We start from the raw sequence: 27,435 nt of genomic DNA on the forward strand, positions 1-27,435 counted from the left end.
CATTATAGCCTTCATTTCCAGCGTATTTCTTTGCCTTCTGCTGCAAACTACCAGCCCTCTCCCTGAAGAGTTGCGTTGCCTCAGTCACCCAAGAAAAATGTAGATTCGGCTGCCCAGGATCAACATTTAGTCGTTGTTGCCAGTTGTGAGCGAACACAGAGGAATACGCTTTGTCTTTCAGTAGAATTTAATTCATTTTACAAGAGGAGGAGGCTACGAACAGAACTTAAGCCAGCGGGGTAGCCTCTTCTGCCGCGTGTCCGTCTTCTCCTTGTCCGCCTGCACCTGAGGACCGGGATCCTTGGCTTTCTTTTCTTTCCTTCCTTCCCACCGACGAATCACCGGGGACAGTATCCGAAGCAGCCTACTGCCGCTCTTGCCATCTCCTGAAAAGGACCGTGATGAGCATGAGGCAAAGAGCGCGGGAAAGCAGGGAATGAAAAGAAGCACAAGGCATCAGAGAGAGAAGGGGACACAGAAGACAAACAGACACCAAGAACCACAAAGGAAGAAACAGCGACCAGAGGGAACCGATTTGCCTTGGTGGGGAATTCACCAGACTTTGCGCTCTGTAGTCCCAACTGGCCTTTCCCCAGTCTCTCCCACGCTCTTCTCCTCCGGTCCCTCTTCCAAGCTGTCTCACCTACTCAGACTCACAGCAGAAATCATCTTTAGTCCCTGCAGAACACCTGAGAGCTCTTGAGCACATACTAATTCACATCTCCTCACAGCCCACCGCTCTCTGCCCATCCCCCCCATTTCTAAAGGAATGGCTGTTAGGAGAGGAAGAGAGTGAAAAAGAACGTACCAAGGGCATATCAAAAAGGATTCACGTACCAAAGCGCCCACAGAGCAAGGGGCAAAAAGCCTTTCAGACAGACAGCCTGGCTACAACCAGAGTTGTTTCTTACCAGGCAGCCGGTCGGTATCTTCCGAGCAGAGACCAAAAATTGTCTCTTGCTGAATTCCGACCAGTGTCATTTCGTTCTGCAGTAGGAGAGCTCCCAGCCCTGCCTTCGACGATTCCCCCTTTGGACTAACGAGTGTCTAGTCTCATTTTGTTTGTTGGTCTGCTTTGGCAGTGAAGTTGCCAAATTGGTCTGATTGTTGGTCTGATTTTGCAAGGGCTGCCATCAGCCAAACAGGTCCAACATCAATACCTTTTCCAGAAGGAAGCTGACACCGAACCCTGGAAGCTGGGACGTGATCACAGCAGGGAACGGGCACAGGATACACGCTCGTAACCTGGCCATACAAGTGCTGATCTATCAGCAACGTGGGCATAGGAACATCTGTTCTAAAGAACTCCCCGGGCATTGGGTTTCAGCTTCTGCCATCAGTTACTGAAGCAGGACTAGCGATGGGGAAGCCGGTCACTATGAGAAAAACCCTCATACCTGAACTCTGCGGTTTTTCTTCACTTTTTTGCTTCATCGTAGTTTTCCTAAAAAAACAAAAAAGTTCAGGAAAAAACCATTATGCCACCAAAGTCAGGAAAACGTCTTCCCTTTCACAGTAATGCTGAAAAGGGGTTGCAGGAATCTATTATCCAAGGACAAAAAAAAGGACACATTTTCCTTCTCAAATCAGCAGTGGAAACCGAGTCTATCCGATTTGTTTTCCAAACAGACTTACCTAGTCTTGCTCTCCCCTTTCCTTTTTTCTGTCCTCGGACTTTTTTCCTTGTTGGGACTTTTGTCCGTCCTCGGATTTTTCTCTTTCTTTGGACTTTTGTCCTTCCTTGGACTTTTGGCTGTCCTCGGACTTTTCCCCTTCTTTGTGTCCCCTGGACGTTCTTTCTTTGGCTGCTTGGTGTTAACTTCCCTGGCTGGTTTTGGGAAGTTGTGGGAGTCTTCGCTCTTCCTTCCCCTCTCTTCTGTGGGACTCCCTGTTTGTGAGAGGGGACCTTGGTGGGAGGAGGTGTGTTTTGTACATTCTTCCTCTTGTTTGGGGTTTGGCGCATCTTCTGGGTTGTTGCCCTTGAAGGAAAGAGAAGAAAGGTGAGCAACGGCCATTAAAAAGAGCTCTGCACAGGGCTGATCAGCACAACTGGAAATGTCGATCATTTCCTATGTAGCAGCGCCCGATACACTGAACGTTGCCTATCAAGTGTCGTCACAGATCACCCACAAGAAACGTCAGCTATTTAGCTAGGAGACCACTGTTGCTCCTGCATTATCAACCTGTTGGTGACTGTTGGCCTAGAGCTTTGGCTAGAGCAGACTAGGCAGTCCCTCCAGGGATCACAGGTCCCAAAGCTTTGACTTGGGAGACAGTAAAGGACATTGGGACAAGTGATCCTTTTGGACTGGTCAGCTTCAACTTTTCATATCCGTTTGCTAAAGACTCACTTTTTCAGGTGGGGCGTTTGGGCTGGGAGCTCTCTTGCGATCCACGCCGGAATCCCTGTATTTCACAGCGCCTCCAGTATTGCTGGTCTTCTCCGGGTCTTCCAGGAGAGAGATGAGCTGCTGCCACTGAAGGAACTGGTGGTCTTGCCGTTCCGGTGGGGCACAGAGCTCCAGGTAATAGCAACGGCCACTTGCTAATTTTAACTGGAGGTGGTGCTTCTCTGTGCTGTGGACGGAGAGCTCCACAAACTCCAAGGGGAGGACCCTGTAAAAAACCAAGAGAAACTCACGATTGAGCACAAGCGAGGGAGATTCCTCTCACAGGAGAACTTGTGTCTGTCAGACCTACAGACAGAGCAAGAGTACACGTGAGAAACCGGACTGGGAAGCAGCTGCCGAGCGGATCTGGACACTCTTCTTCCGAGCGCCTCTAGCCGCTTGTGGAAGAAACGCTGGGCAGCAGCGCACAGAACGGAGGCCGAGGAAGTCGGCCTCTTTACGGTGGCCTTTATTCCACTGCCTTATTCCCCAACAATCCTGCACCCGCAAGCTTCTTACCGGCTTCCTGCTTCTGCTCTGGTGTTTAGAAAAAGGGTTATTAAGCATTCCTAGTTATCCTCTATCTATACGCCTGTGCGCAGCGGTGGTGGCCCGAAGCCGTGGCCGGAGTGGGACCTGAAGGGGTGTACTTCCACTGAAGGCATTCTCCTACCTTTGCCGTGCTAGTGCTGGGACAAAAAGTCAGTGCAAATACGAGGTCTCTTAATATTAAAAGTGACCCCCAAAAGGAGGAGAACGCTATATGGAAACGGGAAAGACTATTTCCTATTTCGTACTTACTCTCCAAAGAAATAGTTAGCCCCTCTCAGAGTTAACTGACCTGCTAAGTTCTAGCTGTTGAGATGGCTGCTCTGAGAGACGCTGGAAGTTTGCCGTCGTTTCCTGTGGGCACACGGGCACCTCGCGGGCTACCAGCATTGCACTGGGCACTTCTGAACCGACAGCACAGATGCCGATGGTCACGCAGCTGGCTCGGTTATGGACAGAAATTGGATCTCCTCTTTCATTAACCTGGACGACAACAACAAAAAGCCCCATCAACACTCCCATTTGCCGTACGATCTCTCCGAGAATATGCTACCAGTACATTTCATGCTCGTCTGGCTTGGGGGCCCTACGGCTTAGGTACTGCGTTGTGGCATAACCATTATCCCACTGTGAATGTGCATGAATACCTGTTGAGCTGAGGGAGCAAAAAAAACCAAAAAGGAATGACTTCTTACCTCGACAAACTTGCTCTCAAAGACCTGAGCAGAGGCAAAAGGAGGATATTCTCCTTGCCGAAGAAATCTCTGCAGATCACCCTCAACGGGTGCCTGACTCGAACAGACGCTCTTAAAATCACACTTGGGATTCATTTTGCCTATCTACAACATAGATAAATCAATAAAAAACGAATTAAAGGGCGTAGATGCTTAAAAGGCTGATACGTTTAAAAAACCCAACTAACCAGCCAACCCCTGGTTTGCTTCTTTTCGTAATCACATCATCCTTCCCGGTAGGTTTTATTATTCTGCTAAAGAGCAGAGCATCTCCCCCCCGAAACACACGTCTTTAACAACATGCGCTCTCAGGTGCAAAGGGGAACCTAGTAAGGCTCTCTCACGGCTCTTGACTCCCTTTTTACTATTTCTTTAAGGAAAAGGGGCCTGTGAATCCATAAACGCTAGCTTTTCTCTACTTCAGTCTGTTCTTCTTCTTGATAAGGACTCTTGTACATCTTTGCCAACGCTAAGATAATATTGGTTTACTGGTGTACTTTTCACCCGAGCCTAGTGACATACTTACCGGGCAAGTAAGAGCAGAACCCCTTGGGCTGGCCTCAGTGCTGGATGGTGACTTCTATCTTTGTCTCTCTTGCCTCAGGAGTCAAGAGGAGGACAGCACTTGGGAGACCTTCCGAAGTAACAAGTCTCCAGCAGGAGAGCAGGCTGACTTTCACACCAAAGCTGAGGAGAAGTAACATACGATTGATTCATTCAGCGATGGGAAGAAAAAAATCAAGGCTGCTCATTAATTACATTTCGTAAGTCTTCACTACACAGACCTCATTTCTGTTAACCCAAGTAGGGACCAAAGTCAGATGATTTGTTCACAGTTGCTTGCTAAGTCTCTTCTTCTAAGAAGAAGAGAAATACCCCGCTGCTGGGTGTATTAAAAAAAAAACCCCACAAACCCACAACAAAGCACCCACCGATGCAGCAAACTTCTACTTCCCATTCCTAGCTTGCTTCCCTTCGGTCAGTCCATTTCCTACAGAGGAGCACGGCGAAGGAAAGGGGGGACACGAGTGCGCTAGTACCTTGTGTGGAGCCCGCTGGAATTCTCCTGGCACAGTCTTGGCGATAGGGTTTCCCTGCTCGTGTTCTCTCCAAGGAGCGCTAACACGAAGAGGAGCCGCTCGCGAACACACACACACACGTGAGGCAGCAAGCGGTTTTATAGCAGGCGGGCAGGGTGGTCCGGCAGAACTCAGCCTCATCACTGCTGACATCACAATGGTCACCTGCTTTGTGCTCTCACCACGCCTGGCAACGATTCCGTTGCTCGGCTGCACCGGGGCACGGTGGAAACAGGCAACATGGATTCACCTGTGAGGCAAGCACACAAAGGGCACGACAACTTGTGAGATTTGTGCACAGGTAGCGTCCCCGCGGCGCAGGCTGCCAGGGAACAGCAACATTCCGTCTGCTCCACGAGGGATGATGAGCTGGGAGCCAGGGATGACCTCGGCAGAGGCATCGCCTTCAACAGCCAAGGCCTAGGCCTTCTGCCCTGCACGAGTCCAAGCAAATGGGCTGAGCACGATGGCGGTAACAGGGCCCCCTGACAGGCACAGGCAAGAAAAGGTGCAGCTCTGGATTCCATGCTGAGACTCTGTTCCAGGAGTTTGATTCCAGGAGACGATTCCCCCTTTGGACCAACGTACGTCTAGTCTAATTTTGTGTGTTGGTCTGATTTGGCAGTGAAGTTGCAATGGCTGCCATCAGCCAAACAGGTCCAGTTATTCTTCACCTTGTTCTTTCCTCGTAGTTGTTCTAAAAACCAAAAAAGTTCAGGAAAAAACCATTATGCCACCAAACTCAGGAAAACGTCTTCCCTTTCACAGTAATGCTAAAAAGGGGTTGCAGGAATCTATTCTCCAAAGACAAAAAAAAAAGGACACATTTTCCTTTTCAAATCAGCAGTGGAAACAGAGTCTATCCGATTTGTTTTTCAAACAGACTTACCTAGTTTTTCTCTCCCCTTTCCTTCTGTCCGTCCGCAGAGTTTTCCCCTTCTTTGGGATTTTGTCCGTCCGCGGACTTTTCCCCTTCTTTGGCCTTTCGTCTGCCCGCGGACTTGTCCCCTTCTTTGTGTCCCCTGGATGTTCGTTCCTTGGCTGCTGGGCGTTTCCTTCCCAGGCTGGTTTTGGGAAGTTGTGGGAGGCTTCGCTCTTCCCTCCCCTCTCTTCTGTGGGACTCCCTGTTTGTGAGAGGGGACCTTGGTGGGAGGAGGTGTGTTCGCTTGCTGCCCCTCGCAGGGACTTGTCTCCACTCAAAGCTCTCCTTTTGGCCACTGCCCTCAGCCTGGCAGGCTTTAACTGGGGTTTTTCTGGTGACTGTTCCCGTTTCTCTCTCACAGAGACCAGAGTATGTCTCTACCAGTCTCTTTCTTTCTTACGCTCCCTGCCGACGCTCCGTAGCCTTTCTGCTTCCTCTTTCAGCTCTGCCAACAGGCCGAGTAGATGACCCAACCTGCTCACTCCTCACACAGCTGTCCACAGCTGTGGACAGAGAGCTCCACAAACTCCAAGGGGAGGACCCTGTAAAAAACCAAGGGAAACTCACGATTGAGCACAAGCGAGGGAGATTCCTCTCACAGGAGAACTTGTGTCTGTCAGACCTACAGACAGAGCAAGAGTACACGTGAGAAACCGGACTGGGAAGCAGCTGCCGAGCGGATCTGGACACTCTTCTTCCGAGCGCCTCTAGCCGCTTGTGGAAGAAACGCTGGGCAGCAGCGCACAGAACGGAGGCCGAGGAAGTCGGCCTCTCTACGGTGCCTTTATTCCACTGCCTTATTCCCCAACAATCCTGCACCCGCAAGCTTCTTACCGGCTTCCTGCTTCTGCTCTGGTGTTTAGAAAAAGGGTTATTAAGCATTCCTAGTTATCCTCTATCTATACGCCTGTGCGCAGCGGTGGTGGCCCGAAGCCGTGGCCGGAGTGGGACCTGAAGGGGTGTACTTCCACTGAAGGCATTCTCCTACCTTTGCCGTGCTAGTGCTGGGACAAAAAGTCAGTGCAAATACGAGGTCTCTTAATATTAAAAGTGACCCCCAAAAGGAGGAGAACGCTATATGGAAACGGGAAAGACTATTTCCTATTTCGTACTTACTCTCCAAAGAAATAGTTAGCCCCTCTCAGAGTTAACTGACCTGCTAAGTTCTAGCTGTTGAGATGGCTGCTCTGAGAGACGCTGGAAGTTTGCCGTCGTTTCCTGTGGGCACACGGGCACCTCGCGGGCTACCAGCATTGATTGCACTGGGCACTTCTGAACCGACAGCACAGATGCCGATGGTCACGCAGCTGGCTCGGTTATGGACAGAAATTGGATCCCCTCTTTCATTAACCTGGACGACAACAACAAAAAGCCCCGTCAACACTCCCATTTGCCGTACGATCTCTCCGAGAATATGCTACCAGTACATTTCATGCTCGTCTGGCTTGGGGGCCCTACGGCTTAGGTACTGCGTTGTGGCATAACCATTATCCCACTGTGAATGTGCATGAATACCTGTTGAGCTGAGGGAGCAAAAAAAACCAAAAAGGAATGACTTCTTACCTCGACAAACTTGCTCTCAAAGACCTGAGCAGAGGCAAAAGGAGGATATTCTCCTTGCCGAAGAAATCTCTGCAGATCACCCTCAACGGGTGCCTGACTCGAACAGACGCTCTTAAAATCGCACTTGGGATTCATTTTGCCTATCTACAACATAGATAAATCAATAAAAAACGAATTAAAGGGCGTAGATGCTTAAAAGGCTGATACGTTTAAAAAACCCAACTAACCAGCCAACCCCTGGTGATTACGAAAAGAAGCAAACATCATCCTTCCCGGTAGGTTTTATTATTCTGCTAAAGAGCAGAGTATCTCCCCCCCCCAGAACAGACGTCTTTAACAACATGCGCTCTCAGGTGCAAAGGGGAACCTAGTAAGGCTCTCTCACAGCTCTTGACTCCCTTTTTACTATTTCTTTAAGGAAAAGGGGCCTGTGAATCCATAAACGCTAGCTTTTCTCTACTTCAGTCTGTTCTGTGTCACCCACAACTACAACCCGCTGCTTCTTCCTCGCGGAGGTGGGTGTTAAAATGAGGGTAGCCCTTTCTGGTCCTGGCAACTCCTCGGGTGTAGCCAGACCCTCTTCCCCATCACCCGTGAGCTGGCCTACCTCCTCAAGAGCCTCATGCCTATCGTACAGAGGCACCCGCTGAGGGGAGGCGGGCAAGGAGGGCGTTCGCTTGCTGCCCCTCGCAGGGACTTGTCTCCACTCAAAGCTCTCCTTTTGGCCACTGCCCTCAGCCTGGCAGGCTTTAACTTGGGGTTTTTCTGGTGACTGTTCCCGTTTCTCTCTCACAGAGACCAGAGTATGACTCTACCAGTCTCTTTCTTTCTTACGCTCCCTGCCGACGCTCCGTAGCCTTTCTGCTTCCTCTTTCAGCTCTGCCAACAGGCCGAGTAGATGACCCACCTGCTCACTCCTCACACAGCTGTCACCCCTCCTGCCATCCCTCAGGGGCTGTGCCACTCCCTGCAGCCGGAGACCCGGGTGGCCGCACGTTTCCCCGGGGAGCTCTCTCCGTGTGCTTACCCCCGCTCCGGCCAGCGCAGAGCACGCAGCTTTCTGCCGGGCACAGGCCGCGGCTGAGGCCCCTCTCACCGGCTGAGCTCCTCTGGAGAGCTTCCCGCGCGCCTATTCCGCGCGCGCAGCCGCGCCACGCCCCCTTCGCCCGTCCCGCTCGCTCGCTCGCTCGCGCTCCCTGGGGCCGCCCGTTAAAGGGGCGGGGTGGGGCTGCTGGCGGCCCCGCCCCCTCAGCCGCCCTCGCGTCAGCTGCCGGCTCCCTCACGGTCCCCGCCCCGCCCGGGCCTTCCCCCGCCTCAGAAAAGTCGGGGAAAAACCCTTTTTTCGCCGTTCAGTAGCCGAAGCAGAAGTCCAGTTTGAACAAAAGCCACCAAAAGTTCCATAGAAGAAAACAGGGGAGAAACAACCCTGTGGATTTCTTCACTCTGAGCCGAGAAGGAAGTTCAGGTGCTGACAGTAGCGTGTACAAGAGGTAACAACGGCTGCGTATTGCCTTCTGACACTGGCTTGGATGTCTTCACTCTGAGCCGAGAAGGGCGCCCAACCCCTTCAGGAGCGACAGTTATTAGCGATCATGTTCTTCATAATGAGGTTAAGGCACTTAATTGCAATGTACTACCCAAATAGTGCTACAGGAAACGATACCTTGTCTCTGTTCAACAGCTTGCTGCTTTAACCATCATCAGCTCCTGCAACCATTCTCCCCACTGCAAATCCTTTCTTTTTTTTACATCGATACTTTGGCCACCTTGTTGGCCTTTACTAGAAATATCTCTGCTTTCTTTGACAACATGCATAAATACCTTTCCCTGTCTTGCCTGCTGTGCTAAATTTCATCTTTTTCATAGGAACACCAGGTGACTTTAGCTTCAGAAAGGAGACTACCATAGATATAAAACATTTAAGCAAATAGTTTCCTACCTGGAATTTTAGGAAATGCGTAAAATAACTTCACAAAAATATATTAGCTTGGAAATATATTCCTGAATTTGTCTGGGATAAAAGTCTATTAAAAACGTTTGGAAAGCATCAGCATAAATGACAATTTTTATGCTTTTTTCTCTGATATTAAAACGAGTTTCAATTTTTCAGCTTAGGAAAAACAGTTTTTGGTAAAATTTTTGCTTGAGCATTTCAACATCTTCCCTTTTCCTTCTTCTTCTTGTCAGGTAAAAGGAAGAGTATAAGGATCATTGCATGTCAGCCCACTCTACTGCTCGATAACGTAGCCTGAGTAGGGCTCCAGCTCCTCATTTGATGCTCTTACACTCTCCCAGCTAGTTCGTCAGGGGAAGTACAAAACTATGTATCCAAATATATGAAATAAATGCATCCAAGAAGTAGACTGTATTTAAAACAACTATTGAACTTGATTGCTGATGAATATTTATGCACTTCCTGAGAGACGCATCTTCAGCATTAATTGATATTTATGGGTTTTTGCCATCTAGCCCTTACTTTGCTTGTCTCCTCTTTGTCAACTGCAAATACCAGTACCTGGACTCAACTCGGTGCTGTTATTGTGCAAGAGAACAAAACTGTGATATGTTCTTTTTGTTTTAATGTGTATTTTTCTTATCTAAAACAAACTCTGGCAAACAGTGCAGGTGATGGTGCTATTTTTGAGAAGCTGAGTATTGGAACATAATTGAGAGCCATGGGAAGTGCTGGGCCGTCTTAGCCTGGCATCTGCTTTCCAAAATAAGATGTCCCACTGCAGCCTCAACTCTCAGCCATAGCTCCTGCTGGCAGAGGTGTCAGCCTGAGGAGCTTTCCTGAGCATGACTTGAGGCAGGCCCTGGACGCGGCTGCCAAAGGAAAGCAACGAGACTGGCATGCGCCATCCCAACACTGACAAACTTGGAACCAAGGCACCTGGAAGGAAAAGGTGGATCCAGTCACTGTACTGGGCACTGCTGTGGTCAGTGCAGGGTATGTGCAGACTGCCTGTGGCCTGAAGACCATCTTTACCAGGCACGAGGCAAGTAGCACGTCTTCTGGACTGAGACACGTCAAAGAAGACAACCTTTAGCTCTTGGTGCAGCACAGCAGGCTGGGGAGGACAAAGATAAAATCTGCAGGGTGATTCCAGTTGTGTATTGTCCTTAAGCAGTATCCATGTTGTAATATGCTCTAAGTACAACCCTTCAGCTCAAGAATCAAAAAGGCTAAGGGCTCCATGTTAATTAATAATCTCTGGAGTCATACAGATCGGTAATAACTACCTACTGATCAAAGACATTTCATGATTATCATATTTTAATATCAAGATAGAATTAACATTGTAAGTTCTGTAATTAAAGTCTTAGTATTTAGTTAGTTAGTATTTGGAAGAGGCCAGTGTATTCTTCTATTTATCTGATTGAATACAGCCCAATTTTGAATGATGTTTCACATCCAGGTGTACAATCAAGGTTTTGGTACCAGGTAGCCAGGATACAAACGTTGCTGTGTGATTTGCAGGTCACTGTAGGATTATCCCAGCTGGATGAATGGGACTCGGAAGGCCCACTGTGAATGATCACTCCTGTGTACGGGTGCGGAAGAAAACGCTGTGAAAAGATGATGACTACAAATGTTGGAATACCAATTTTATCTTCAGTCATTGCTTCTTGTTGTTAAGTAAGTTACTATTTTGGTTGTATTAAAACCTTATCTAGAGAAGTAAAAATAGGGAAAATATTCCTTAAAATGTTTCCGTTTGCAAGTCTCAGTCCTCGAACTAAAGTAACCACATACTTGAAGATCCTTTTGTCCTTGATTTCTTTTCTGAAGCTTCCAACCTTCTCTGGAACCGTCAGTTGTGAATGTCAAAAATAAAAAAGTGACTTGAATTTATCTATTTATATCACATTTATATCCATTTATATGACAACAACCAAGGCAAATTCTTCAGATTTTAGGCTTGATAATTGAGACACAGTTGTAATAATGATTTATTATACTCCTCCCAGAGTTTCCTCTCCAACATGTTGCTACGGCTTTCAGTGTTAACGAAGGCTGGGCTGTGAGCGTCCCTTTCAGAAACTGCAAAGCTTATTTTCTTGCATAAAACTCTGAGCACTGGGCAGAGAGGAGTGCAAAAGACAGTAGAGTGGCTAAAGCAATTTATATTATTGGTGATTTGGAAAAAAATTTATCTTGATTAACCTCTAAATGCTTCATGCGTTACAATGGTAGTTAAGTGTTATGATGTCGAGATACGGTTTACACAGAGCCATGCATTATACACAGCATTTTGCCAACTCTTCTCTGCCACATTTGTTTTGAATAATGGTTTTAATGTAAACGAGACCCAAGATATTTCTGGCTGGGTTTCCTCACATCTCTTTTATCTTTCTCTAGTATCTCCAATTGTATGAACAATCTTCCCTGAGGTTGTTGTTACTCGTGTCCTTTATAAATTTCCAATTTTCCTTACATGCGCTGCCTGTAATAACTCTTAACTATATAATAATCCTTTGGATTATAAAAGGCAGTGTTCTACATTATTTCTCAGAGATGAGTTAACTCTCCTTGCTCTTCTTTCTTCTGTGGTTTACAATATTTGTACAATAAATGCAGGCATTCACGAATTTATTTTGGCACCATCCTGCTGCTACACAGAGAGATCACAAATGTGGACCTGCAGTCCAGAACAAAGAAATATGATTGACAAGTTGTGTTACTATTTTTCTGAAAGATCAGCTCCAGGAGTGCCTTTGAACATGGTGTGTGCCCACCTGCCTTCAACCTTGGCAATGGCTCCTGTGGGGAGTATTCAGGCTGTTGCACAGCAAACAAAGAGTTTGGGCTTAAAACCAGCCTCAGGGATGCCATCTGTGGTTATCACAGAACTACAGCTCTGGTCCACTATGGCAGTCAGGACTTAAACCCAGTTTTCTGTGTCCTCCCTGATTAAGTCTTCAAAAAATACTATAGACAAATGCTCTGGCTTCATGAATGTAGTTGATGGGGTAGAATTTTTAACATGACTCCATGAAGCAAGGTGGTTTAGGGCACTGCTATGGTCTTAATCCCAGATGAAATATAAAATTACCAAAATACATAATCTGATGAGGGTTGAATAGTCCCAGTATCAAAAACAGAATCTCATGAAAAAAAATAATGAATGCTCTATGAAATTCCACACAGTGCAGCACAAGGGCTGTTTGCAACTGCTATGTAATTTAGATGGGAAAAAAAGGTATTCTCCAACTTTGACTAGTCCAATTGTAAACCTCCTACAAATGCTGCTTCCATTTTGTCCCTTGGGAGATAAGTGAAAGAGAGGTCAGTCTGTATTTTCAGTTCACTTGTGATACTGTACATAACGGAAGGCCCTAGATTCCATATACTATTTTCCCTTCCTTCCTGTCCTCTTCCCCCCCCCCCCCCCCCCAATACCCTTTTAAACCACTATTTCTTTTGGTTCAAACAACAAGGCTGAACAGGTGAAATTTTAAATAATGATTGAGGATTTTTTTTATTCATTTAAGTTTCAATATCATTACAGAAAATGTTATGGTACAGAGTTGTTTAACATTAGTTTTATTTCTTTGCTCATTTAATTTCCACACGAATGCTGGTAACACTAATATCTGTACAAGATCAGTCTTTGATTTTTTTTAGTTTTTAGTTCTGTACATTTTTAAATGTATTGGTTAAAAAGGCTGTCAGCACTTAAGGAAGCAATTTTTTTGTTTGTTGAAATAAAAGGTATCCAGTTACTGCCCAAGAGTACTGAGCTGGGTGGCTGCTGGGACAAGAGAGATCCCTGAATGCGCAGCGAGGTGAGGAAACCTCGGGGCTTCATTGGGTTCCCAGTGCAGCCACTCTGCTTTTGGCACTGTGCACATCAACACGAGATACAAGATAAAGAACAAGCAGAAGCTCTCTGTGAAGCGGTTATGAAGCATACTAATAAGGGAAATCCAAGTGTTGTCTACGCTAGTATAAATAAGCAGACAGCCTTGTTTTAAGAGCGTAAGTAGTCGTATCTTAAAGATGAGAAAAAACACAAGTTCTGCAGGCACCTACTGCTGTCTACTAAAAGCTACCGCTATTAGAACTAGCATTGAACACACAAAGCAATTGCAAGGAAAGGAAAAAGTTGCTTTGATATAATCAGAATAAATTTCTTTGTTAAGATTTGTTTTAAAGTTTTTTTTTTTTAAAAGGTATTTATTTAAATTCCATTTGAAATATAATTCAAGATGTTGACTATACTGATCAACTTTTATCCAAATCAGAAAAACTAGCTGTGCCGTTGCATATTACAGGATACAGTCAATGATATGTGGACATGCATCAAAGCTTCGTTCTTGCTGGTGACATCATAGCCTTCCAATGACCATGACATCCACCACCTCCCCCTTGTGAAGCTCCACATACTGCTCTGTCTTTGGAGGTAGCATCAACAGTCCATTGGCACTGCGCATACTCATCAGACGACTGCTCATCTGATTCCCTGTGGGAGAGCGAGAGAAAAATTTCAGTAAGTTTTCAGTTAGTTTCAAATGTTGCAACGCACCATGCGGGAAACACGAGCTGTTCTTACGAAGATGTTCATGTTGTTAACTTATTCATAGAGTTGGGATCTCGCTGTTCCATGGTGGATGGAAACAGAACTCTGTAGAGAATTAGTCAGCCTCTCATTGCTCTGGCTCTCAAAACTCTCATTCCCTTCATTGCTAGCCTTCCTATTCAGCTTTCCACATTATCTGCACCTCATGTCTTGTCATGGTAAGTTGCTTTTCTGTTGGAACTTCTAATCCTATCAAAATTACTTTATTTTTCAATTTGTATACCTAATTCTGATTGTACAAAGGCTAAAACCAGCACAGTCTAGAATGTTTTTAAGATATTGTTATAGAATAAGTTTGATTAACAGTATTCTTCTCTCTGAATAGTCTTGTTTAGCATTAGTAGCTTAGCATTAGTAGCTAAAGTAGACAAAGTCTTAGGCCGCAAGAGCTGATGGAGGCTAAACTTTTTGATAAAAATAATGCTGCTAACACAGAACTAGCTGAATCCGGCAGATGTGAGCAAAATGAAGAAGGACCAAGGAAACAATTCCAAGAGCATGAAGTAACTTCAGAAGGTGGCCAGCCAAGTGACAAAGAAAACCACTAAGAAATCAAGAGACCACCAACCACAATTATATGATTGGACTTGGGAATTGGGTGCTGGGTGCTACAGTTATAATTGGAGGGTGCCGTCTCGGGTAAGAGTCCCTCTCCAGAGGCACCCACATCGAGCTGCAACCTGAGAACTAATAAAAGAGGAACTAGAAACCTTCACTCAGACTTTACATTTTTCAGTAGGAACCTAGGGTCAGACCCTGTTACGGTGGCTGGCTGAGTAAATCTGTAACGTATACCACCTCAAAAGAATGGGTTTCTTTGGGACACTGAGCTTCACAACACATCCTGAAGATAAAGAGTATTCTATTACTAGTACTGATAAAAAAAATGAAAATGCGATGAAAAGTCACGGCCTTTAGCATCTTTTTTTTCAAATTTCCAGATTGACAGAGAAATCATTCCAGGCAGTCTGCTTGCATACGGAAAGAAGTGGTGCACAACAAAACAGAATTAAACCAAATACAGCATTATAGATGTAAGTAATACCTTGACTTACACCTGGAAATACATCAGAGGCTGCGGGATCTTGCGAGTCAATGGTAAGAACTTTCTCTGAGTAAACAATGAAGAGGCATTTGAACAAATGTTTTCCCTGTGGAGACTTGTATATAATGCTTTGTAGTAAACAATTTGGATGTAGCAAAATGACAATTAGTTATTTCAGGGCATGAACCTCTTGAGAAACTGGCAGAATTGGCCTGCTGGCAGTCTACAGCTAAAAAAGTATTCAAATATAATATTTACCTCAACTGCAGCTATGTATCCAGAAGTATCCCTAGGTGGCAAACATGACTAATTAAAGTCTTAGTCTGCTTTAAGAGAACATATAGAGGCTTTGCTATCTCTTCTACTTTTCCAGTTCAGCTAGAATCACACTTCTTTTATTTGTATTGTTCCTACCTATTACCTATTTGTTTAGTAAATGCACAAGAGCAAAAGCAAGCAAATGTGCCTGTGAGTGCAAGTAAGCATGGGTGGATGTTTCTAAAAGGGAATGTGTGCACATACACAACCATACAAGTGTATTTTGCGTGTTTGTGTATAAAGGCAGGCTATTCAGATAAAGGAAGTTTTAATGGTTACGTTGGTAAGTCATGACTGAATTTTATACTAATGTACATGTATGCATGTCCACAAATATGTCAGCAAATCAGTCTGCATAAGGAAGGTTATATAAAAAAAGTGCACATGCTTTTTAGACATCTATGTAGGAAGGCAAGGATGTGTGTGAGTGTGTCTGCCAGTCTGTGTGACAGGGCACTAACCTGTACTCTGTGCCCAAGGTAGTGGTTCTTGGTGATGCCAAGTCAGTATGCACCGATGATATTCTGGGCGGGGGTCCAATTTTACATCACATGATAACTGTAGAAGAAGCAAAGAAAGGATGTCACACATTCAGATTGCACTAAGACAATGGAATCGTCTGCGCAGTTGTTTTTCCGTACAGTCTTTTAAAAACTTGCATTTTGAGGTCTGATGGTGTCTAGTGCAAGATCAAAAGCTGTAGAAGGTAGAGGCTGCAGTATTTAAGGGAAATACAACTGTGATTATAATATCAAAGTGTATGATGGAGTCTATATGCATTAAGTGGAATATTCCAAAGCTGTTCTTTTACTGGAAGTTTAAAGATAGTATTTCTCTGGAAAAAAGCTTTATCGTTTCTGGTCTCTGGATTACGCTGCATAAAAATAAAAATTTTATTAGCATTCAAAATCCTGCTAACTCTGGTAAAAGGGAAATGGCCAGTCTTTGAAATGAAAAGACATATAGGGGATGACTCAAAATGGAATTCAATGGAACACACTGGAAAATTCATGCAGAAGTGAGGGTCACTAAAATTGCTCTCTGTTTTAAAATATTTTAGTTGTGAGATAAAGAAAAATCTAGATGCCTGAGGAAGTGTGAAAGAGTGACACAGGATGAGCAGTAAGAGAAAAGTGCATAGCCAAGAACACAAGGAAAACTATAAAAGGTGTTGTGTTCCTTGGTACTCTATTTGAATCAAAAATGGAAGAGTAATACATTAAAATAACAGGACTTGAATCAATATTAAACAGTTACAACATCCATGATTTCTTATAAGAGTGAAATTAACAGTTTAAGGGATTTATATTGCTTAGTGTGGTCATGTGGGTTACTTATATAAATAACTCAAGAACAGAAAAAGCTTTAAGGTTTGTATTTTCTATTGCTAATACAGAATTATCCAACTCTTTAGGTATTCCCAGATTACTCCGCATTTTTTACCACAGGTTAAAACACGAAAGGTCCTTTCTGCCTGCCTGGCAAATGGCTGCCTCTGCATCTGTATATCTTGCTCCATTAGATGGCTGCTGGCTATCTAACTCTTAGAAGTTATAGCACTGAATATTACTATTAACAGAGATCGAGAATGTACCTCTGTTTTGTGTGAGCTTCCTTCAACTTGCCAGAATTAGTCTAGGGTTCAGATTCCCCAAACAAGACAGCCTTTCATGCCCAAAGCACTGTGCTTCAACATCTTGAGAGAGTTTTTTTAATAGAGGACAAGCTTCTTACCCTGGCTTTGATGATGGTGGGCCGAGGATCCAGGATACCCTGCATTTTCCTCAGTGCAGGAACAACAAAGAGATTGCAGGTGACAACAGCTGATACAGGGTTGCCTGTAGGACAAATAACAGCTGGTGGTGACTCCCTCTTGATTTACTCTGTGAAATTCTGAAAGTGATCTCATGTTTTTATAGGAATTGCACCCTAAAGAACTCTTTAGAGTTTTTCATGCTATGTACTGGAAACACTTCACTTAAGATTGGAGTGGCATGTGGCAAGTATACCTGTTGCAAGCTACAGTCTCTGCCAGATGGTGTGCTGAAATCCTACTCTGGCCAGAACTGCCCCATATTCTTCAGTCACCACCATTTGCCTCAGTTCCTCTATTGCCTTTTGTCTTACACCTAGATTTGTCTGGGGCTAGGGCACAGTTTATTGTGCACAGGTATAGGTCCTAGCTGATAGGGCTCTTGATTCATGATTAAGGTTTCCAAGACCTATGGAAAAATAACTTTCAATTCCCTAACAGAGTGGCAAAATGCTTTAGTACAAATTCTGAGGAGAATTCTACCGCTTTATACTTTTTCTGTTGACTCACAAAAGTGTGTTTGACAGCTGTTGGTCATACACCCAGTTGTCTTACACATCTGGACTTCTCTAGAGGACAGTTTTTAAATAAATACTACGATCAGACAGACATTCCATTGATCTCTCCCCTGAAAGAAAATGTACAGCAGCAACTAAAACAAGAGAGAAAAAAAGTACTAGATATACATCTGAAAACCATCAGCTTATTAAGAACAGGATTCCTTCTGTAGTCAGAAATCCATGTAAAGCCAGAGCAATAAGAATAAAATAAATTCCTCCTGATTTGGAAGGATGGAGATTTGTAGCCAGATCCCTAAGGAAATGTTTATTCCGAACTCGGTGATTTCCCACGGTGATGCAGGCTGCAGGAGGTGCAGTGATACTGCCCTCTTTTGGTTCCATGGTACAATCATGATAAAAAAAAAAATTCCGTGACATGTTCCTTAGCACTTCCTCGTTTTTGTCTCCATTCTCAGTACTTCAGAGTGGATGCACAGAATATTTACTGTGAAAACAGGGAGCTGCAGGAAGAAAACACCCCTATATAGTACCACTTACAAAACCCAAGAAAATTGTTGGATGGAAGAAACCATAAGGCTTCTACACTGGCAAATTCTGAGGACAAGAGCAAGAAAGAACTCCTTAGTATATCCCTATAAGTCTGTCTCTTCTGGAAATTTCTGGGAGAACTTTACAGGTACCTTCCTTAGGGATGCCAACACCAGACATAGGTGCTGTGAAACGCCACTTTTCTATTTCATGTCTGTCATCTATGCACAGCAACAAAAGTTAATCCACAAAACATCTTACCTGGGAGCGCAAAGATTATTTTTCTTACGCCATCAATATCCAGAGTTGCAAAAGTTGTTGGCAGGCTATGGAAAAGGAAAGCTCATTAATATCCGCACTAGATTTTGACTGAACATTATTATATTATTATTTAAAACATTTGGAAAAGAAAACAAAACAGGATCTCTCTCAGCACTTCATTAGCACCTGCTGCTTATTCCATACTGGGGGTATAATCCTCTCTTTGTGATGACAGAACAATTAGTTTTTCTTGGTATTCAGCTATGAAGTTTTAAGAGACAATTTTCGTTCTGGTGAAGAAACATCTAAGAGCAGATGAACTCATAATCAAAAATCTAAATCCTGTCTTCATGCTAGAAGCCAGTTAACAAAGAAGAAATACTGAAATTATGCAATTACAGAGCTGTATTTGTTTTTCATATAAGGCTCTCCAAATTTTTTGTAACAATAGCGACCCCAATTTCCCTTACTTCATTGTCTAGTGATAGTGACAATGCAGAGCAGCCAATGCTGGCAGGTCTGCAGATGAACAAATACAGATACACAGGCAGAGAGCTGTAGTCAGGTAAGACATAGGTCTATCAGTAAAGAGCTCTCTCTGCCTTTCAGAGCTGCTCCTGAGTGATCTTTAGTGACTTCTTATCAGGGCTATTACAGTTACACAAATAGGACAGTAACATGACAGCTCAAGAATGTGGCTGGCAAAGAAAAGGGACTCATCTATTAAAAAAAGTTTTCTGTACACCTATGTTAATATCATCCTTTTAAACATTAGAAATGATACTTTATAGGAGCAATACTTACACTGAGTTCCTTGGCTTCATCTTGAGCTAACAACTATCAACTGGTCAGCAGATGATAGTTGCTGACCAGCAGCAACTTTGGAGATTCGCCACACTTTGATCATTACTACCTAGTTTTGTATCTGCTATGACTACTCAATATCCTGTTTTACCAGGGGAAGTTGGTGTTGGAAGTTTCTCTTTTAAAATTTCTCTAACATAGTGGGAACTATGTGCCAGATCTCCAAATCTTATCTCAGCGAACAAACTGAGGTACAAAAAATCAACTTACTAATTCACCATCTAAACACCATCATTGGTAAAGTCTTCCAGTACTTTCTTCTGGCAGAGCTGCTAGACAAGATACATCCTTACACTAGCTCAGCAACTTTCAGATCAAGTGGAGGAATGGTAAATCCTGGGCATCACTGCAGTCATACAGCACACCAAAATACAGGCATACAAAGCAAATTCTGGCTTCACTCTTGGAACTTACTCATGGGAATTTTTCCCAATATAGTAATCACAATTCATATCTAAGACCTTTTATTTTATTATTTTTTTATTATTATATTATATATTATATATATAATTTTTTTATTATTAATAAAAACTAAGACACAATATTTGCTATTGCATTACAGCCAATAAAAATGAGAGTGCTTACATTCTCAGTAAGATTAGATTACAAAATGGTTTGGTAGCAGTAAGAAATATCTTTCTTACAGCATAAAATGAAACTGAATGTTTTGGGAAAATAAAAATTCTTACACCTTTTCTGGCTGGTTATTAAAAGCTTATTGCTGCAAGTCTACAGAGGGATCACCAGAAGAAAGAATTACATTCACTTTCAGATAAGCTGGAACCAGAATCTAATATTATGAATTCTCTAAATCAGGGTATCCATTCTTGTCAGCAGCAGAGGCTGGAGTGCAGATCCCACTTTTGGGACTTCCTCACATGGGTTGTAGCAGTATGACAGAAGCAGTGAGCAATTTCCATGCCTGGGCTACATCCAGCACAGGAGGAAACATGCTTGCAGCTCACTTGTTCCTTTTATGGAAGGGAGATGGTGGTAGTAGCAGCACAAGCACCAAACCCACATGTAGTTCTTTACTGGATTGTATACAGAGACAGTAAAAGTATTTGTCTGTTTTCACTGCAAACACCCACTTTCTGTTCTGCTCCCTGGCAACAGTTACAGGCTAGAGGGAACCATTCCTCAAAGTTGTACGTGGCCTTGTGTTACTGGACTGTGCCAAACTGGCCTGCAAACAAACTGCACTCCATGGCTAGCGAGGGAGAGCTGTAGACATCTTTCCACTACTGTACTGTGAAAGGGAACTCCCTATTTTCAGTACACATAGTTTTTGTTTTCTCTACAAAGCACACTTCCTGACTCATTAATTAGCAGAGCTGCAGCAAAGGAAAGCAATGCTGAAACAGTTTTCTGAGGCAAATTAAACACATAAAGGATTGTGTTTACTTTAAAATTACTATGCTCAATATGCCAATCAGATAAAACTTCGTAAATTAGCTGTCATTCCACCTCTCTCAAGAAATTGCTTGTTTGTAGGAATATGACTTATGCAAATTTTGAAGTGAAATGAGATGCTTATTAAGCAAACCAGCACTTAAATGACATTATACTTCCTGGTTATTTCATAACAATGTCAATATCTGAGCTCTGTGATCACAGTGAAGACTGTGGCCATGTTTATACCATGCTGGTTTCCTCCCAGTCCCCAAACCTGATTTGCAACAGTTATCAGAGAAAGACCTCCTCCTGATAAAGAGTAATCTCTGTTCCGCTTTATTTCACCCATAAAGATGACAACTAATCTGAATAGGACTGATTTTTCTTCTTTTCCCATATATATCTACCATGTGGTTTATAGTATATTTGGAAAACTGAAATCTACTGAAACACTTATCTTGGGTATATAGCCAATATAGCCTCCATCTATGCTAAATAGAAAGATTTCTTACCCTGGTTTCATAAAAACTCTGCCAAAGTGAATCTGTGCGTGAAGATCAATATCCAGCACCTGTTTAAGATAGTCCTGTTTAAATTCAAAAAAGAAAATCGATTAAGTAACATCAAAGTGGCTTACATCATAAGCATTCAAAGCAATTAATTAATGTTAAGTGAAGATGAAAGACTTTTCATGTCCCAAAAGTGCTACAGTCCAGTGGGGAATTTCCAGTATTTGAAAGAAAGTATTTTCAAAAAGAATAGGTGAAGAACAGACTCATTTTAGGTGCCAAACTTGACTCTATGAGGACATAGTAACATATTTACTTAAAAGTCAGCTGCAGCATCAGAATCTTAGAGGACCCCACAAATACCTACTACTAAAACATTCTCTATGTCAAAGATGGAAAAAAAAGCTTTTATGGTTCAAAGTTAAGACTTAAAATCCTCAAATTATTTAACTTCTGCCATGGAAGATATCTAACAGTAGATTTATAGGTCTCCTAGTACTTTTAAAATCAATACTGTAGAAATCATAGTTTTCCAGGATACTGTAATTACTGTAATTCCTGGGGACACGGTCTAATTCACAGTGGTTGGGTTTAACAGTCCTTAGAAAGGAAAAACTGTGGGTGGCTTCTGCGTTAGTTCAAATTCAATGATTTTGCATAAACAAAATCGATCCAGTTATTAAAACAAATTTAATTACTTGTTTAGTCTTTATTGAAAATTGCTGTGCTCAAAGATGTAGTATACTGTCTGTTGTGTTTAGTGAGACTAAAGACACAGGACATAACAGTTACCTGTGAAATGAGACTATGGAAGCAGTAAATCTGAAGCTCTCTTGCAGTTTTCCCATCTTTCTCTCTCTCTCTTTTTTTTTTTTTTTTTTGGTGTGTTCAAATACTTGGAAAGCATCAACTTCTTTCAGCCAGGCATAAATTCTAAATTATTGGTTGCATTAACCCCATTCTTACTTTCTATTTACTTTTTTGAGGTTCACAGTTATTTCATTAAAACAGTTGAAAGCTAGTGTCAGAGGGCTAACCACCAGTGGAATATAGAGCCTGTTGACTTTATTGCCTCAAATTCAGACTGGGGAGAAATTAGCCAGAAGGCATAAATGCCTGTAAGACCCTTCAGCAGTCTGGTCACGTCCTAGTGTTCCTGTGTCTGCACTATGTTGCCACGTTCCCAATTTACAGACCAGCACTTGTCCTTGATTATTTTTCAAGGAATACCGAGGACAATAATGGGATTGAAAGTAATTGGCACTGGTGTGACTAGTTATCCATTTTCACGATGTATCCAACAATATGATTTCTACTCAGAAAAGTAACAAAACCAGCACTCATGTTTGCCATCTCCTAATGACTGTCTTTGGTGTCTGTTAGTTAAAAGGAGAGATGTTTCTTTTACCTGCCAAACTCACAGATTCAGCCTGGGATCAAAAAGTAATCTGAGTTTTCCTTCGCGTAAGTCATGATTAATAAATGTCCTGCAGGTTCATCTGTGCCCCACCAGCATCTGTGTATCCCTATTTTCTTTGATGGTTTTGGCACAGGGGTTACCAACAGGAACTCAATCAACTCAATCAATTCTGTTAACGATTCAAAAGGCAAATATATCAGCTCACTGTGTCTTGTATGTATTGCTAATAGTCTGTAGGACTATCAGGCGCAAAATGTGATAAAACTATTTTTGTAACAGATACAGCTTTGGTATATTCAGGAAACAGATCTGCTGAGTAAGAAAGAGCTATTTATATACTCGGGTTGCTTTTTGAAGTACTTTCAAAGTAGCTTTATTCTATCTACATTTTACCTGCTCTAAGAATAAAAGGTCTGGTGCCTCCATGTGCTATTAATCAAGCACCTTTCTCATCATAAGTACATAAATCATTCCTTAAATAAAAACAGATTTGCAAATCACTCACATCAAGAATTAAAATCTTCCCTGTTGTACTGTGTCTACCATAGTACAGTAATAAGAACGAAGGGAATGAGGATAGCATTAAAGACTATTTTCTTAATGAATTCACATTTAAGTGTTCCAAAAAAAAGTAAGATCCCTTTTTAGTAAACATTGATACAAAGGTAGAAGCTCTGATGACAGACTCTGGCTTGAAATTCTTACATACATTGTAGGAAGTCATACTTAAATTTAGCATACCTTTTCCCCCATAGATACACCTCCTGATGTAATGATCACATCAGCACGGCTGATACCCTCATTCAGTGCGTTCAGTAAATCATCTGGGCTACAGAAAAGAACAGGCAAGCAGATTAGTGGCATGGAACTATTATGAACTGTAGTGTAAGTCGGTGTCTGTGTGCACACATACAGATGCATATACACACATGTATTTTAAGAAAGAGATACAGCTCTAGAATAATACAAGATCTTTTCCTTCCTAAGACTCCATACTGCTCTTTTCAAGTCAAGAACTGCAATCTCATTAAGTGAACACCACACTTTGTAGGTGTTTGGCACCTTTCTGTCTAAGCTTTGCAACAGCAACAGTGGGATACTTTAGGTTGGGACTGAAGAACATTAATAAAGGTGTCCAAAAGTATGTAATTTGCACAGTAGGTAGCAATACAAATTATGATTTAGATGAACTGACAGGGCTATATAAAGGGATCTGACACATGACAATTACTGGCCACCAAGCAGGCTGCAGTACTACCTGTCTAGCTTATCTGATGTGTGCAAAAATGGGGGTAAGGCTCCATTTCAAACTTTCATCAGTGAAAAATGGGAGTAAATCTTATGTTTATCTTCTCCATTAGAGGGCTCTGCAGCAAATCCAGCTGTACATCCATTTTGCCTTGAAAAAACACAATCCATCCTGTTCAAGTGTTCACCAGAAACAGGGAGCTGTGGTGTTTGTACTCCATACAAAGAGTATAACTGCAAAGGTGAAGGATAGAAGCTGAGTATATTTCAGTTTTGGCGTCTTAACTCTCTTCTATTTTTTTTTTTTAAGATCTAAACTGGAAACTTTGAAGTAGGAATTAGCTATCTAACAGCAGTATTGATGCTAGGACAGTGCTTCAAGGCATGCAGTGGAGAAACTCACATAAGACTAAAGGAATTCAAAAGAATTTCTAATATATTAAATGCATACTTAGCATTTAACGTTTGTGAACTGACCAGAAGCAGACCAATTGCTACAACTGTATGTAATGTTCCTTCAACAGTATGTTTTTACTTTAGTGATCCTGAAAGATTTTCATGGGAGGCTGTTCCTTCCTAGAATGCAATTGAACAAATGGGCAATATACTAGTGGCCGTATAAAGGACTTCACCTGGAATACAGCACCTCAGCTAAATGCCACACTACAACTACAAAACGCCATTATGGGTTATCAAGGCTTTGCAGGCTGCAAACGGCACGTGAGCTATCCTTTGGGAACTCTGACTATATTTCACTACCAGACAGAATCACTGCAGTTTCTCTGGGGTTCAAACTGGAAACAGGAAAACTAGAAATACTAAGCAAGTCCTGGTTGACCTTTCAGAGACTAAAAGAAACTGTATTTCAAAAGGTCTCACAAAGAAAAATTCTTTCCTCTGAGCATCCTGTCTTTGCCCATGTTTAGTGAAATACAAGCAGCAGTTAGCACTACATGGTGCTGTGTGTACTAGAATTTGTGACACAAGACTGCACTCCCTCGCTGAGTAGTCAAGTGCATGCAACCCTGCACGCTCCTCATCTCCTCACCAGATAGCCCTCAAGTGTCCTCTACCCTGGTTAAGACTTACAGGCAGAAAGACTCAAGACCCTTTCTCTACCATGTCCAGTGACTGATGCAGCATCTTCTTTTCCATCACAGTGGGGTTATCCTGCAAAAATTTTCTATTTGTGTTGGGTTACATCCACTCTTTAGGGTCATATTGTTTTGTAAGAGGTAGTCAACAAACTACAGCAGAGAAGGGCAAGATTGCTGGTGCCACAGAGGAGGCTGTAATCCATCAGATAGAATTACACAGTACCGCTTTTTTAAAGGGAACAGTGGCTGCAGGTAACGCGGCATGCCTCCAGAACTGTTGTTTAGGGTACTGGGTGTCTTGGATACTCTAAATTGCCTATAATGAATGGCTGAACTCTTGTTTTCTTTGGGAGAAAATATAAAACATATGGACTCAAGCAAAACCATCTCCTTCTTTGTTCTTTAGGAAACAGAGACATTTTCTCAGTTCGCCCTTCTGAAATCTTAGGATCATTTTATACAAAAACCAGCACAAGTCTTCACTAGTTGTTGCAGGCAAGAGCAAAGAAGGAAGTTTTGTTTTGGCTACTGTCAATGTCTTTTTCAGAACCAACTGTTTCACATTGATTGTCTAAGTAGTAATCTGTATGTAGTAAGATATTGATTATTAGAGAGATTGTAACAGGAAAAGTCTCTCAAGATCTAAGTATTCCTTAATCCTTGCTAATGAGGGTGCAGATTGGAATGCAGCAAGGAATACATATTCATTACACAGGTTGATATAGGCCTTCCTGAAGCTCGATGGCAGTCACTCATGCCACTATTATTAGGCTAAGACTGCTCTCAGTATATTTTCCTCATTAGGTTGTGATGCAGCTAAGGACCTTATCTGGAGCTTGCTCCAGGCTGTTTATTTTGTCTTGCTTAATTATTTAAAAGTTATTGATAGGAAGCAAGACCACCTGTCTGGGAAATTCCTAGTTCTGGATTATGAAGTGTGCTTGCTTTTGGTTGTGGTTTGAGAATAATGGAAGGAACGGTAAAAAGCAAATGAGTCTATTTTTAACTGTTAAACAGAATGAAAGTGCTCCTCCTTACATACAGCATATATGTATGAGTGTGTTTACATATAAAATTACTTAACAAAGGAAAAAAATCCCCAAACCTCAAATAAACCCAAACTCAAACCAGGTGAGGTCTCAGTTCACACCTTTGTTTATGAGGGTAGCATACCACTGAAGTAGATCATTATACAGCTTTTTCATTACATGTTGTATAAAAGGTTGGAGGATTACTGGACTTGGTGCATTTTTTTTTTAGCATTTCCAGCTTTTTTTTTTTTTACCATCTGTATAATGCATGGCATTTAAGAAGTCTACCACAAAAACTTTATCTAACCAATAGCACTGCATATCATCTTTAGATGGTTGCAAAATACATTGAATGAAAGATGTGATAGATATTTTATTGTAATAAGATGAATGATTATGCTAGATTGGATTTTATTCTGAAGAAAGGAGATATTTACAGAATTCGCTCCCTTGCCTTTGCAGAAGGTTTCTCTCTTATCTTGCCTTATTTGGCACATTTCTTTTTGTCACTCAGGTCTGTCTAACTTTCTATCCTACTTCAGGCTGGTAGTTCTATGACTCTACAATTAACACAAAAAAACCTCCTTACAGGAGTTGCCTGCTTTAATCTTCAATCAACACTGTAGCAAACATTTTCCTTGCCTTTAGTGGATTTAATGCAGAGAGTTATCATTCAAATTGAATATTAACACATATTTGACATAATCAGATAATAAGATGCTGCTTCTTGTTTCATTTGTTGCATAACAATGAGCAGCTTCTCCTTTGGATTGATATGGAAAGGGAATAAATAATTGAAGTCTATTAACTTCTGAAAGAATAGACAAAATAACTTTGGCATCTGAGCATAACAGGACAAGATTGTTCTAAAAGGCCTGTGACAAATCACCACGAAGCTGAGAAATAACACTCACTGCCTGAGCAGGTACAAATCAGAAGCTATATTCTGAAGCTCTGGCCATTACTAGGATACTGGATTAGACTAGACTAATGATCTAATTTACTATGATAAATCCTTTAAAATGTCTCGGGAAAGTGCTATTCTTGAGGTAGTTTTTTTTTTCCTTCAGGGACAGAACTGTAACAGGTGCTCAAACATAATGGTGAATACCTTAATCAATGTAAAGTAGATTTTGATGGGAAGTCTCATTTCCAGATGGCAAAACTATTCTGTTTTCATTTGGTGATTTTCAAAGTCAGAGTGACATTGCGCACAAGGATGGAGTGGGCTTTTCTATCAGGCTGCAGTTGATTAAAAAATTATACTCTACGTTTCAGAACACATCCTAGCATCATCTGTAAATATAACTAAGAAAATTTGTTATGTAAGGATTACATAGTTTACGAAAGTATTCATGTAGGTAAGTAAGCAAAAATTTAAACTTTCTCTCAACTGTAGAAATCCCCATCTACAGCAGATTGTGTCTGCACAAATATTATGTGTATTCTACATACATTTTTGAAGCTGCAGACATAATGCTTTGTATAAAGAGTTCATGTACTTTTAAATATATCTTTATATTCCCTGCTAATTTTACCAGTCTGATAAACAGAGCGTCTACTT

At 42.3% G+C, this 27,435-nt stretch overlaps 2 protein-coding genes across 9 annotated transcripts in view; both read right to left on the minus strand.

The window, feature by feature from the left end:
- Window positions 1-213: 213 nt before the first annotated feature.
- On the minus strand, window positions 214-6,216 carry LOC141465888 (uncharacterized). The gene is made up of 9 exons (XM_074149574.1): window positions 5,642-6,216; window positions 4,714-5,449; window positions 4,200-4,360; window positions 3,635-3,778; window positions 3,232-3,422; window positions 2,352-2,616; window positions 1,636-1,979; window positions 1,398-1,444; window positions 214-386 (listed from the first exon to the last, which is right to left on the minus strand). Exons 4-9 carry the CDS (start codon window positions 3,767-3,769, stop codon window positions 214-216), a joined length of 1,155 nt encoding a protein of 384 aa, XP_074005675.1. The 5' UTR covers window positions 3,770-3,778; window positions 4,200-4,360; window positions 4,714-5,449; window positions 5,642-6,216.
- Window positions 6,217-12,690: 6,474 nt separating this feature from the next.
- The window catches only part of GPHN (gephyrin), a 287,559-nt gene continuing 272,814 nt past the window's right edge, over window positions 12,691-27,435 (minus strand). For all 8 annotated transcript variants that reach the window (XM_074149777.1, XM_074149781.1, XM_074149778.1 and 5 more), the window contains 6 exons: window positions 23,237-23,324; window positions 21,079-21,152; window positions 18,308-18,372; window positions 16,919-17,022; window positions 15,646-15,742; window positions 12,691-13,704 (listed from right to left, as the gene is read on the minus strand). In XM_074149777.1, coding sequence (XP_074005878.1) covers window positions 13,571-13,704; window positions 15,646-15,742; window positions 16,919-17,022; window positions 18,308-18,372; window positions 21,079-21,152; window positions 23,237-23,324 — 562 coding nt within the window. In that variant the 3' untranslated portion in view covers window positions 12,691-13,570. The remainder of the gene's footprint in view (window positions 13,705-15,645; window positions 15,743-16,918; window positions 17,023-18,307; window positions 18,373-21,078; window positions 21,153-23,236; window positions 23,325-27,435) is intronic.

The sequence above is a fragment of the Numenius arquata genome, chromosome 6, assembly GCF_964106895.1.
Source record: "Numenius arquata chromosome 6, bNumArq3.hap1.1, whole genome shotgun sequence".
NCBI lineage: Eukaryota > Metazoa > Chordata > Aves > Charadriiformes > Scolopacidae > Numenius > Numenius arquata.